A 14,970-nucleotide genomic window follows, 5' to 3' on the forward strand; every position below is an offset into this window, starting at 1 on the left:
AATTTTAAAAATGAAAAATTTATAAATTTTATTTTAATAAAATATTATTATATAATTTTGATATTAAAATTTTTATTATTTCTAAAAATTCTATTTAATGTTGCCAGGGAAGGTATTTTGAGGTTTTGTTGGGTTTGCAATCCAGTAGTTGTTAGTTGAATTTTATTTGATATTTTAATGTATGTTATTATTAATTTAACTAACAATACATATATATGGACAATATATATAAAACAATAAAAGTATAAATACAGAAATAGATAATAACTTTGTGTCAAGATAATTTATCTAATATTTTATTTATATACTAAAATCTTTAAAATAATATACTAATAGAGAGATATAACTTTTTTTATTTTATCTATATCCAAACATCTGAATTATTCAATATTTTTTATTGGTGTTTATTTCTACACATATTACAAGTATATGGAAATCCGGAAAGAGAGAGAAATTTTGTTTTCAAGGAGTGCCTTTTGTATTTTATTTTATTATATACTATTTTAATCTGTACGTGAGTGTGTTTTTTTTTTAATTTATTTAGATACACTCATCAAAATATATATATATATATATATATATAGGACTCTAGATACATAAGTGTGTCTACTTGTAGAACTCCATAACCCAATATCCAGAGACAGAGCACACAAATTTGATGGAAGAAAATCCAGAAGCAGTGGCCAAATGAATGAAGTCATGTTTGGTTCTCTCTTTTCCTCCAATGTTTTGAGTCATCATCAATAAGTCAGCTTTGAAAGCAACCTTAGCGGCGGTTTTATTCTCCGGCAAAACCGGAACCATTGTGTCCACAACAATCACTTTTCCATCTTCAGGAATGGCTTTATGGCAATTCTTCAACACCTTCAAGCAATGTTCATCACTCCAATCATGAAGTATGCACTGAAATTTTTGGTTTCAAAAGTAAAGTCATGTCACATGTCCATATGTAAAATATGAGAAAAATATACAATTTTGTCTTTTCCCCTCCTTATTTTTGTATGTTATATATAAAGTAATAAGTTAGATAAAATATTATAATAGTAAAAATAAAATACTTCTTTTATTAATATAACAAATGTAATTGGTTTTAGTATTTAGCCACATGATAAAAAAAAAATTTAATTGCTACAAAAATATCTAATTTAATATTTTTCATATATTCCACTATAAACGATATAACATTTAAAAAATGTAATTATATATTATAAATAATTTTTTATAGGATAAAGTATATTTTTTGTTTCTAAAGTTTGACAAAAATTTCAAAACTATTCTTAAGTTTTATTTTGTTTTAATTTTGTTCCAAAAGTTTTTGATTTGCATCAAATATACTCTTGACGGTTAATTTTTCAAAAAATTTAAGACCGATTCAACAACAATTTCATAAGAACAACCCCTTAACACAAATAAATCAAGCATAAATTTCATGCATTATTATTAAATTAGTCTTAAACTTTTTAAAAATTTAGCCGTCGATGATATATTTGATGCAAATCGAAAATTTTTTGAACAAAATTAAAACAAAATATAACTTAGAAATATTTTAAAAATTTTTGGCAAACTTTAGGACAAAAAATATACTTTACCCTATATATATATATATATCACCTTCATGAAAATGGCATCTCCGTTAGGAACACTCTCAAACATATCTCCTCCCACATGTTTCACACCTACAAAATATACAAAAAATATATATATAAAAAATAACAATAAAAAATAAAAAAGGAATAATAATAATAATAATAATAATAATAATAATAATAATAATATATTATACCGGGATAGGTGAGGGCATGTTGAATTACATGAGGCAAGTCAAAGTTAATAGCATTGATATTTGGATATTTGGAAGTGATCATTTTGAGATTGATACCAAGACCTCCACCAACATCAATTAGAGTGTTAATGTTGTTGAAACCTTCATAGGACTCAAGAACCCTCTTCATCACTATGGTTGTGTGGCTTATCATAGCTTTGTTGAAAACATCATTGAACCTTGGATCCACACTTGGGTACTCAAATGCATGCATCCCATTAGCCCTAACAAATGGCACACCTCCTTCCAATATTGCTCCTTTCAATTCACTCCTTTATTTCAATTCAAAAATAATTCCGTTACGTTACCAACAAAAATTCTATCAATTTTTGTCAATTCTTGTTTATGATTGTGTTTAATGAAAGTGTCTTTATAGATATGTCTAATAAAAATATCTTTTTCATCACTGTGTCTAATAAAAATGTTTTTATAGATATATCTTTTAGATATGTCTCCTTATACATGTGTTTAAAATATAATAATTAATTATTATTAACAATAAATTGACAGATAATATATTAGTATCCTACACTTTTCCATACATTTAAAAATCATTCAACATCATTATGTCACCTAAAAATTCAAACGAATTAAAAATAAATAAATAAAGTGGGAAAGGAACAAAGAAAAAACACACATCTACATCTTATTGGCCACGTCAACTTAAATTTCCACCAAACTCTTTAATATTTTATGAATATAGAGATATTCTTTCTTTTTCTATTATGTAAAAGATTCTTATTTGTTAGGGACTTAATATCTAATGATCCGTTAGACTAAAACAACCAGATAGCAATGAACTCAGAACTGAGTCAGCGCACAACCCTTCCACAAATCTCTCCTCAAACCACCAAAATTCCGAGAAACAAGCCACCAACGAAGATCCCATCCAAATCGGTAACAAACAGATATGCATAATTACACTCAATAAACCCATTATATACGAATGACTCACGCAGTCATAGGTATGTTATTCACTCTGAATATCATCTCTATTACTCACACACTTACTTACTTGAGCGTTGGAGTCCCTTTGTAGGTATCCAACGCCGCCTCCCCGCAAGAAGACGACGTTCCACCCCCCTTTGCTCCAAGGAAAGCTAGTTCGAATATCACGAGAACGAGCTATACCTCGGAGTCTATTTTCACACAGGAACATTTGGCGCCTACCGTGGGGCCGAAATCTCTCTAACCCCACTTTTTCTTTATTTTGCATATCTCTTCATTTCTTTTTGCAAGACATGAGAGATGGCAGACGAACACAGTCACGCTCCCTCCAACATCAATCAGGCGAAAATCTTGGCAATCAACGAGGCCCTCAGGGCTGAGAATCAAGGAATGGTCGAGCTCTTGCGACAGATGGAGCACGACCGTACCAAAGGAGAACACAAAAATGCCGAGCACAAGGAAGACAACGACGAACACACTTCGAAAACTAGACAAACCACCCCCAAAACCACAAAGACCACTATCAAAAGAACCAACCATTTCACAAAAGAAGTTATAAGCTTCAAAATGCCCGAGAATCTCACCCTGCCTTCAACCCTGAAATCCTACCAAGGAATAGGAGACCCAAATGTCTACGTCACCAAATTTTATGCCATGATGTTCATGAATAAAGAGTTTGACCCCATCCTATGCCGAACCTTCCCAACCTTTCTGGATGGAGCTGCCCTCATCTGGTTCTCTAACCTACCCGAAAGTTCCATTTCAAACTTTGATGAGCTGGCCGACCAGTTCGTCAATCACTTCGCTGCGTCTAAAATATATGTCCACAACTCTGATTATTTGAGTACCATCAAACAAGGGCCGAACGAAAGCCTAAAAGACTACATGACCAGGTTCGCGGAAGCAACCAACGAAATACCCAACCTAAACCCTGAAGTACATCTCCACGCCCTTAAAAGTGGCCTCCGGCCAGGAAAATTCCAAGAATCCATAGTAATAGCGAAGCCTAAAACCTGGCCGAGTTCCGAGAGAAAGCAACAGTCAAATTGAAGTTGAAGAATTTTGAGCACTACGAAAATCAGAAAAACCTACTCCAAATAAGGAAGAAGAAAGGTGAAACAGGCACTTAACCGGCAAGACGGACCAGAAATCATTCAGACTAACTCCTAAGTTTGACAGCTACACTCTCTTCAACACGAAAAGGGAGGATATTGTAAAAGACATTCTGCATTCCAAACTCATCAAACCCCCGAACAGAGCCGGTACATATCAGGACCAGAGGCACGTGGACAAATTTAAATATTGTGCTTTCCACCAAAAGTATGGCCACACCACAGACGACTGCGTAATAGCAAAGGACGTCTTCAAGAAGCAGGCCCGCCAGGGACTGTTAGACAAAAACATTGACAGCCGAGGACGAAGGAGGAGCACCGAAGGCCTCGGCCATCAGCCCAAAACAACCGACAATTCCCGAGACAAGGGAAAAAAGGTAGACAATGATAACAATCTACCCCACAGAATAATAAACTGCATTTCTGGTGGTTTTGCAGGTGGAGGATGCACGAACTCGGCGAGAAAAAGGTCGTACCGAGCTATGATGACCATGATAGAGTCAACTTTACCCCAACCTGTCAACAAGGACAAACCAAAATCTCGTTCAGTCCCGAAAACTATAAGGCTACTGATCAAAATCTAGATGACCCCGTAGTCATCACAGCACAGGTCGGAGAACCTCTCGTAAAGAAGATCCTGATGGACCCAGGGAGCAGCGCGGATGTGTTGTTCTACTAAACGTTCCAAAAAATGAATCTGAGCGACAAAATCCTCCAACCATCATTCGGAGAACTGGTAGGTTTCTCAGGTGAGCGAGTATCTATCCGAGGTTATATATGGTTACGGACCACCTTTGGAGACTATCCCAACAGCAGAACCTTAGAAATACAATATCTTGTAGTAGATTGCAAAAGCCCCTATAATATCATCCTAGGCAGACCATCATTAAATGCATTCAATGCTGTTATTTCTACTATACATTTGTGTGTCAAGTTCCTTTCGCAGGATAACAAAGTTGTCACTATCTATGGAGACCAAAAGGAGGTCAGACAGTGCTATAACGCCAACCTAAAGAGCGAACAACCAAAGCAGTCTGATAAACAATATGTCCAGGCGGTGTATAATTCGGAACAACTATCCCCCTTGGCAGACTTAGATCCAAGGACCAACCATCAAGAACGACCAATGCCAATCGACGACCTCACTAAAGTGCAATTAACAAGCAACGAGGACAAGTACACATACCTCGACAACGCGCTAAGAAACGACAAGCGAACCCAGGTAGTGGAGCTATTGAGACAAAACGTTGATCTGTTTGCATGGACACCAGCAGATATGCCAGGAATAGACCCCAACGTCATCTGCCACAAGCTAGCCATCAACCTGTCAACGAGACCTATAGCTCATAAGAAAAGACACCTTGGCACTGACAAAAGGACGGCCTCCCTGGAGGAGACTCAAAAACTACTAAACGCTGGCTTCATCAAAGAGCTCAGATACTCCACCTGGTTAGCCAATGTGGTAATGGTAAAGAAAAACAATGGTAAGTAGAGGATGTGTGTGGACTATACAGACCTCAACAAGGTCTGTCCAAAGGACGCATACCCCCTCCCATGCATTGACAAACTTGTTGATAACTCTTTTGGTTTTCAATGCCTAAGTTTTATGGATGCCTATTCCGGCTATAATCAAATCTTAATGCATGAGGCTGACCAAGATAAGACTGCTTTTATTACTGACATTGGTAATTTTTGTTATAAGGTTATGCCATTCGGACTTAAAAATGCAGGCGCTACCTATCAACGCCTCATGGACAAAATTTTCGCAAATCAGATCGGAAGAAACATAGAAGTCTATGTCGATGACATGGTGGCAAAATCAACACACACGACAAACCATGCCAAAGACATAACAGAGATATTCCAACAGCTTCGAAGATACAACATGAAACTCAACCCAGAGAAATGTGCTTTCGGGGTACAAAGCGGAAAATTCCTCGGCTTTATGCTTACTTGCCGAGGTATTGAAGCAAACCCAGAAAAGTATCAAGTAATCTTAAACATGCGAAGCCCAAAGACAGTCAGAGAAGTCCAACAACTAGCCGGCCGACTCGCAGCACTGGCCAGATTCCTCCCCGTATAGCCCACCGATCACATCACTTTTTCAAGAACCTGAAGAAACAAGAAAAGTTCCACTGGTCTAAGGAATGTGAAGCAGCCTTCACAGAATTAAAGACCATACTTTCAGCCCCTCCAATCCTCCAAACACCAGAAATAGGTAAACAACTTTATTTATACCTATCTATCACTAACAATGCTATCAGTTCTGTATTAGTGACAGAAATAGGAAAGCAGCAGCATCCAGTATACTTCGTCAGTAAATCACTTCAAAATGCCGAGACTCGCTATCCAAAGTTGGAAAAACTAGCCCTAGGTCTAGTCACAACAGCCAGGCGCCTACGACACTATTTTCAAAGCCACACCATCATGGTCAGAACAGAACAACCACTAAGACAGATGCTAACAAAACCCGAACTAGCAGGTAGATTAATTAAGTGGTCGATCGAACTATCAGAATACGACATCTAATACTAATCCTAAGGCGCCATCAAATCACAAGCACTAGCCGACTTCATTGCAGAACTTACCCCAGAATACCAAACTCCGAAAGACATCATATGGACACTATATGTTGACGGAGCCTCAAATAGCAACGGCTCCGGAGCAGGAATACTCCTCGAGGGTGATCACGGAATACAATTCGAACAATCACTACAATTCACTTTTCATGCAAGCAATAACCAGGCCGAGTATGAAGCTTTAATAGCAGGACTGCAACTAGCTCATACCATGGGCATCACACAGATAAACGTCAAATGCGATTCTCTCATAGTAGTACAACAGGTAACAGGTAACTTTCAGGTAAAAGACCCCCTATTAGAAAAGTACAACACAACGATTAGTAATCTTATAGGTAATTTTCAGAAATTTAATATTTCCCATATACCTCGAGAGCAAAATAATAGAGCGAACCTCCTCTCAAAATTAGCAACAACAAAAAATCAAGCCAAACCACCCATACTATCTCAATTAACACTAGACGAACCCAGTGTTATGCTAACTAGGGCTGGCAATGGGTAGGGTAGGGTAGGGTTAACCCTACCCGCGGGTTGAAAATTCTATTAAAACTCTACCCTACCCTACCCGCGGGTTGAGAATCTCTCAACCCTAACCCTACCCGCACTCTAAAGTTCTAAACCCTACCCTATCCTACCAGCAGATATATCAAATTTTTTCAAAGTAAATATAAAATTCAATCATTTCAAATTTTATACATATTAATAACATAAAAAATAACAAACTAATACTCTAAATTACTAAATTAACTAACTAGTTTAGTGGTTGTTCATTTATTGTAAATTATTACATAAGAGAGGTTGTAGGTTCAACTCTCACTTCTTTCACTATATATGTGTTATATATTTGAGGTACGGGTAGGGTACACCCTAAACCCGTACCCTACCCTACCCGCAGGCATACCCGAACCATACCCGCTGCAGGTAGGGTAACCTACCCTACCCGAACGGGTTGGACCGGATTGGGTACCCGCGGGTTGGGTATGAATTGCCAGCCCTATTGCTAACAACAATTTCGAGTGTCCTGTAGGAAGACGACTGGAGATCACCCCTCATAACTTACTTGAAAACAGGTATCGTACCAGACAACATCCAAGATCCACGAAAATTCAAAAGAAGAGTAAGCTTCTATACCATAGTAGGAACCGAGTTGTACAAAAGAGGATTCACAAGACCCCTACTACGATGTCTAAATACAACAGAAGCCAAATTGGTAATAGACGAAGTTCATGAAGGAGTCTGTGGCACACACATCAGCGGCCGAAGCTTAGCCGCCAAAATTCTCAGAGCTGGTTATTACTAGCCGACACTTAAACAGGATTGCATGAATAAGGTCAAACACTGCGATCAATGCCAACGTCATGCACCAATCATCCACAACCCAGCCGAGCAGTTACATACATCCGAGATATGTTGGTCGTTCAACAAATGGGGACTAGGTATCCTCGGACAATTTCCTCCTGCTCCAGGCCATGTTAAATTTCTAATTGTCGCTATAGATTATTTTACTAAATGGATAGAGGCTATACCATTGGCAAAAATCACTTTTGAAAAAATGATCTCTTTGTATGGAAAAACATCCTATGCCGCTTTGGTATTCGTCAATTTATTATCACTGATAACGGCAAATAATTTATAGATCAAAAGTTCACAAATTTTCTGCAAAATTTCAAAATAATCCAACAATTTTCTTCCATAGAACATCCACAAACTAACGGCTTAGCCGAAGCCGCCAATAAGATCATTTTGCAGGGCCTTAAAAAGAAACTAGAAGATTCAAAGGGAGAATGGGCCGAGCTTATCCCCGAAGTAATATGGAGCTACAACACCACCAAGCAATCATCAACAAAGGAAACACCCTTCAGGCTAGTATACGGATGCAACGCCATGATACCAATTGAAGTATTCCTACAAAGTAACAGAACCACAAGCGCAAGTGAAAGCTACAACATAGAGAAACGAAAAGCCGAGCTCGACCTTATAGAGGAAGATCAAGACAAATCAGCACTTCAGCAACTAGCAACAAAACGAGCTATAGCTCAGAAGTACAATAAAAAGATCAAACCAAGGACATTCTCAGAAGGCGACCTCATACTCAGAAAAGTCGAAGACATACGAAAGCCACAAGGACATGGCAAACTAAGTGCAAACTAGGAAGGACCATTCAAAGTATACAAAGTCGTTGGCAAGGGGGCTTACAAAATACAAAAGCTTGATGGAACTATCTTACCAAATACATGGAACATATCCTCCCTGAAAATGTATTTCAGTTAGTCTATAAGTCGGACACGGTGATGCACTCTTTTTCCTACTTCTAGATTTTTCCCTAAGGAGGGTTTTGCTGGAGAGATTTTAATGAGGCACACCACCCCGCAATTTCTCAAACAAATATATATTATAAACTAAACATCTACTCCTATCATCCCCCTTTACAAAATATTGTATTTGAGAAAACAAGATTGAGTACCGACGCATTTAAGCATGCCTATCAAAAAACAAAACGGCTATTGAATATGCAAATCAAACACTTCTCTAATACTACAACTCAAAGAAAACCCAACCAACCGTCCACAAAACAACATTAACAGCAGCATAACAAACCAAATAACGCGATACATTCATCAACAATAACACAACACCCTAAGCAAACAATACAAGGCAATCCAATAGCAAGACAAATCCTCGCACGAGGAAATGGTATAATTAATTGTTCAAAAGCAGCCACATATGTGCCACATATGCACAATAAACAAAACACAAATCGTCCAGAAAACACCAACAAAATACTAGTATATTACAAAGCTAAACACCAGGATTTTCGCCCTTACCCTCAGCATCATCATCATCTTCAACTAGCTCGCCTTCGACAATAACCTTACAGAGGTCCATCCTCGACAAATCAGCATCAGGCACCAGAAACTTCGCCTGCTCAACAGCTCTTTCAAACCCGGCTGCAAACATTTCCAAACCATGATTTTCCTTATCCTCCTCAGCTTGTTTCTTTTCAACTCCAAGCACAATTAACCTAGCTTCAAGAGAAGCTTTCTCCTCAAGGGACTTCTTCAAAGACGTCTCAACATCACTGAGCTTCTCCCCCAACTGATTTACCAGATCCAAAGCATCACGAAGTTTATCACTTTTTTCCACATTCTCACGAATAAGCTGGTCCATAGCAGCTTTGTCAAAAACAGCCCTAGAACGTTTCAACTCCTCAGTTCGACCAACACACATCAAGCGAGCACCAATAACCTAAACACAGAAAACACGTCAAAAACAATGACACGCAAACAAATCAAACGAATAACTACTTCCAGGTTAACCTCTCCTTCTGTTTCCTCCTCAACCATGTTCTTATTTTTCTTCACCTCACCTCTTTTTCTCTTAAAATTAACCTTCTTCGGAGATGGCTGATTAACCTCAGCACCTTTCTCCACCATAGCCTGACTAGTCGAACCCTGCTTCTCTACGTTCTTGGTTCAGAAAAAGGCTCGCAAGCTGGATGAGGTCACCTTAGGAGCCTTTTCAACTGCAAATACATACATAGAAATAAATACCTACAAACAACAACATACAAAATAACCAAACAAAGCAGTTACCTATGTATCCATCAAGGGCATCCTTATCAACTTCCAACTCAAGGAGCTCAACAACAGACAGCAAACCCGACGATGAAATATGATTAACTAAAAACTCCACGATCATTTCATTCCTATACTCCATTCCATCCATCCCAAGTATCTTCCTAGGCCTCAGAACCCAGTACAAAGGGAACCTTTCCAACAAACATTCATCAACAAACCAAGGATACTCACCCTCGACAACACCTATCTTCAAAAACATGGACTTAAACCCCTTATACGAGGACCTATATAAGCTAAAAATAGCACGACCTGGAACACTCACAAGATTCAACCAACAACCCTGCCTAACCCCCTTACACTGAAATAATGCAAAGAAAACTTCCAACGAAGGCTCAACATCTAAAAACCCCATCAGAATTTGAAAAGCCCTAACGAACGCCCATGAGTTAGGATGCAACTGCGACGGTGCACAGTTCAACTGCATCAACACGCCACACTCGAACTCGGAAAAAGGGAATCTCACACCCAAGTCCACAAAAATACAACTATACATAAAAAAGAACTCAAACCCCTCCCCACGATGAAACACACGATCGTCAGCACTACACGGAAGAAACCTAAGCTTCACATCACTACCCTCCGTGACCCATGAAGAAGGCGAACCTAATTGAGCAATACTACACTCATCATCGAAAACAGAAACATACTCCTTCACTGATTTAGCCACCCATGCAAAAGGATTCAGCGGGTCCCAAACCCATACATCCTTAACAAGTTTCACCTCCGTTTTCACATCTGTCCCCACCTCTACCTTTTTCCCTTTCTCCATTTTTAATAACGTCAGTACGCAAAGAAGACAAAGAGAAAAGGAAGAGACAAAAAGAGAAGAACAAACTAACCTTTACTCATCTTCCGCAAATAGAGGAGAAAGAAAAACAAAAACCCAAACAATTGGATACACCAAGAATCTGAAACCACCCACCAACCCACTATCCTTCCCAAGCATTACATCTCCCGGAGCAAACCCCAACCGTTCAAAATGCAAACCATAACAATTAAATGCAGCTTTCTTTTCCCGAAACTCTCTCTCCCAAAAGGCAATCCCCGCGAAAATTCAAAATAAAACCTATCACATTTCCAAAAATTTCAAATGAACAAGTTAAGCTTGGGGTCTCTGAGTTATAGCTCGGCACAACAAACGACCTATATCCCAAAAACCGCAACAAAACCCAGTTCCGAGTTATAACCCACAAGTAAAAGCTTAACCTGTTCATGACTCTAAAACAGGTCAACTTTAGGGGCTATGATCCATTAGACTAAAACAACCAGAGAGCAACGAACTCGAAACTGAGTCAGCGCACAACCCTTCCACAAATCTCTCCTCAAACCACCGAAATTCCGAGAAACAAGCCACCAACGAAGATCCTATCCAAATCGGTAACAAACAGATATGCATAACTGCACTCAGTAAACCCTATTATATATGAATGACTCACTCTGTTATAGGTACGTTATTCACTCTAAATATCATCTCTATTACTCACACACTTACTTACTTGAGCGTTGGAGTCCCTTTGCAGGTATCCAACGTCGCCTCCCCACAAGAAGACGACGTTCCACCCCCTTTGCTCCAAGGAAAGCCAGTTCGAATATCACGAGAACGAGCTATACCTCGGAGTCTATTTTCACACAGGGACATCTAATATATACTAGAATGAGTAATATACTAATATTTATGATAAAAAAATAATAAAAATTAACCCTTCAAAAAATTAAAATTAATTTATTTTATATTTATTAATTATTAATTATTAATTATTTTAATTTTTATTAATTACTACTAATATACTTTAATAATATTAAATATAATAAATATGTAATTATAAATATTACATATATTAAATAAAAAATATTAAATTAAATAAAATAATTTTGAATGATCGTGTTCCTACCAATACGAGTTATGACAAAGGAATAACGTGCAATCTTACTCTTTGCTGAAAATGATAGTATGTATATAGGTGAATTTTAGTATGATTATATTATGATAATTATAATAATTATATAAGTGTTGTTAAAATTAAAATTATATTCTTTTAATAATATTTAAAAAAAACATTACTTAATAATAAAAAAACGTTAGTTTAATTTTAGTCACATTTTTTAAAACACTGTAATAATAAAAGTTCGTTAAAGTTTTGGTAACACTGACCAGCTTTCCAAGAAAACCTTATCCAGAATCAAGCTCAAACTGTGTCCAAAATTGACACCATCATCATCAGTCACAAAATATTTGGAAGCAACAGCTGTAAGACTATACACATTCTTCTTAGGAGATGCAATAAGCTCATGTTCTTGATCATTTTCATCTTTGGTGACTGAATGCAGAAAACATGTGGTAATAATAAGAGCAAATAAATTATATATGAGTTAGGAACTTTTTATTTTTTATAATTGGATTAATTTTTTTATTAAAAAAATTAAGCACATTTAAGTTTATTGGTCACATTCATTTAACTTGTGAGACTAATTAAACTATGTATTTAAACGAATTAGGCTAATATGTTTAACATTCTTAATACATACATAATAAAAAAATTTAAGTAATTTTTATCTTAATACAAAACAAATATAATAGATAAACACTACACCAATTCCAGTAGATAGCGGCCGTTATAAACCATTGCAAATTGTTTAGTGGTGATTATTCTAACAATTTTAAAAAATTATTCCAAAATTAGTTTCTAACTTCTTAAAGAAAGATACTTGATTAACAGCAGAAATTTAAGACTATCACAAAATTAAAAAAAATGCCACAAAAATACCAACCATGGTGCAGTGAAGTGAGAGTAAAATAAATAGAATGAATACTTAATCTGACTCCTGACAATTATCTCGAAAAAACTACGAGGCTTTTAATAAATAAAAATACTCAACCCGACCTCTAAGCTTTACTTTTATGGGACTAATTAGTTCCTGTGCCAAAAAAAAATACTGACACAAGGATTAATCAGTTCCATAAAAGTAAAGCTCAGGAGCCAAGTTGTGTATTTATTTTTGTTAAGGACCTCGTTGTCTTTTTCAATAATTGTTAGGGGCGTTTAGAGTTTTTCTCAAATAAATATGTATAAATTCGTGTATATCCAAATCAGCAAATCTAAAAGCTTTAAAAAGGAATACATGGCCGCTACATATATATACCTTGAGGAAGTGACGAACAAGACAACAAAGAATGACTTGCAAGTAGCCTAAGAAGGCGATCCACCATCGAGGGTGCATTAGGGTTTATGCTACCAATCTGTGATGCGATGTCTTCAGATGAGAGCTTTGCATGTTCACCACCTTTGGCTATTATGTCGAAGATTCCAAGCTCGAATGCAGTCTTAACAGCCATTGGAAGCGCCACTAAAACCCCCAAGTCCATTGCAAAAAGCATTCCATCTTCTTCTTCTTCTTTAAGAAGATTCTTATTGGATTCATCATCAATAACAACATTTTTATTGCTCTCTAATGATGGAGCCATAAAAATGATAGATATAGCAATGGGTTATTCCTAGATATATAGAAGATGACGATGTTCTATATATTACAGTTGAATAATAATGTATGTTGGTTTTGATTCATGGCTTGTGTGGTTATATATATATATATATATATATATATATATATATATATATATATATATAATGGATGATTTGTATCAAATAAATTTTAATTACTTTATTTGCTTTTACTTAAGACAATAAAAAATTAATTTAAACAGTTTAAATTTGTCTTTTTAATATTTATTATTAATTATAATAAAATTAATTAATATTAAATAAGATCAATTTAAATTATTTTTAACTAATTTTTTTGTTATTAAATATTTTTGATTAATTTTATTTAAAGGTTTTTGCTTACATTTAACTTTGTATTTTTTTTTAATAATTAGCTGTTTTAATAATATATTAATCGGATATTAAAAAATTACTAGTCAGCATAATCACATTATTAGCCAAATAAAGAAGTGATAGCATTCAAATGTCTATTAGAAAAATCGTCATATTTCATAGTCAATCCTCGTGCCATGAAAAACAAATAATGTAGCGAAAGATGACTTCAAGATTAGGTAGGGCAATTCTTTATTCACCAAATTAAACAATTTTAAAACACCATGTAGAAAAGTAATCTTATGCATGAGTTAATAAATAGTTAAACACACTTATTAGTTTGAGGCACTAAAAATAGTTAAACAAATAAGTTACTTTTTTTCATAACAAGATGTAGATATTTTGATTATTCCATATGTCATATCTGGAAAACGATTTATATTACCATTATATTCTTTTATAGATATTTTTTATAACCCTTGCTTCTAATATGACTATACTACAATAACTAGCAGTGATTACAGTATTTTAAAAAATATTATTAAATTTAAAATAATATTTTTTATTATTAAACAATATTTCTTAAAAAATTATTTAAAAAAATATTACTTTAATTTTAACAATACTTAATTACCATAACTTAATTATACTAGAATAATTCACCTCCTTATAATTCATGAATGATTCAAGTTTTGGATTGTCTACCATTGCTCACAAGAATATTGAAATATTTTGATCCAAGACTTGTGAAGTAGCTTTCATACGTACCATCTATCATGCATTATTCTAAGGTAATAAAATGTGGTTGCTAAATTGGGTCGTCTTGTTATTGTCGTCTTTGTGAGAAAATGTTATTGTTGTTTTTGTGAGAAAATTGGGAGTCTGTCAAATTTATAGAAAGTCTAGTAGATTTTAATCACAAAATCTAAGTTATTAGTCAAAATTTTGACAAATTAATATACAAAATCAACATATCATTTACATAAATTAGTTCAGAAACTAATAAACTAAAAGAATACAAATTATTTTAGTTTATCTATTTTAATATAATATCTATCA

General features: G+C 35.5%; 1 protein-coding gene across 1 annotated transcript; it reads right to left on the reverse strand.

Annotated features, from left to right (window-relative positions):
- Positions 1 to 417: 417 nt before the first annotated feature.
- LOC130961477 (cathecol O-methyltransferase 1-like) lies at positions 418 to 13,636 on the reverse strand. Its single transcript, XM_057887408.1, has 5 exons — positions 13,241 to 13,636; positions 12,252 to 12,417; positions 1,784 to 2,094; positions 1,612 to 1,676; positions 418 to 903 (listed from the first exon to the last, which is right to left on the reverse strand). Exons 1-5 carry the CDS (start codon positions 13,560 to 13,562, stop codon positions 607 to 609), a joined length of 1,161 nt encoding a protein of 386 aa, XP_057743391.1. The 5' UTR covers positions 13,563 to 13,636; the 3' UTR covers positions 418 to 606.
- Positions 13,637 to 14,970: the final 1,334 nt, after the last annotated feature.

The sequence above is a fragment of the Arachis stenosperma genome, chromosome 2 (genome assembly GCF_014773155.1).
Source record: "Arachis stenosperma cultivar V10309 chromosome 2, arast.V10309.gnm1.PFL2, whole genome shotgun sequence".
NCBI classification, from domain to species: domain Eukaryota; kingdom Viridiplantae; phylum Streptophyta; class Magnoliopsida; order Fabales; family Fabaceae; genus Arachis; species Arachis stenosperma.

Coding starts and splice junctions, on each gene's coding strand:
- LOC130961477 (XM_057887408.1), bottom strand. CDS start 13,562: ATGGCTCCATCATTAGAGAGCAATAAAAATGTTGTTATTGATGATGAA. Junction 12,418..13,240: donor TTGTTCGTCACTTCCTCAAG/GTATATATATGT, acceptor TTCTGCATTCAG/TCACCAAAGATGAAAATGAT. Junction 1,677..1,783: donor ACATGCCCTCACCTATCCCG/GTATAATATATT, acceptor TATATTTTGTAG/GTGTGAAACATGTGGGAGGA.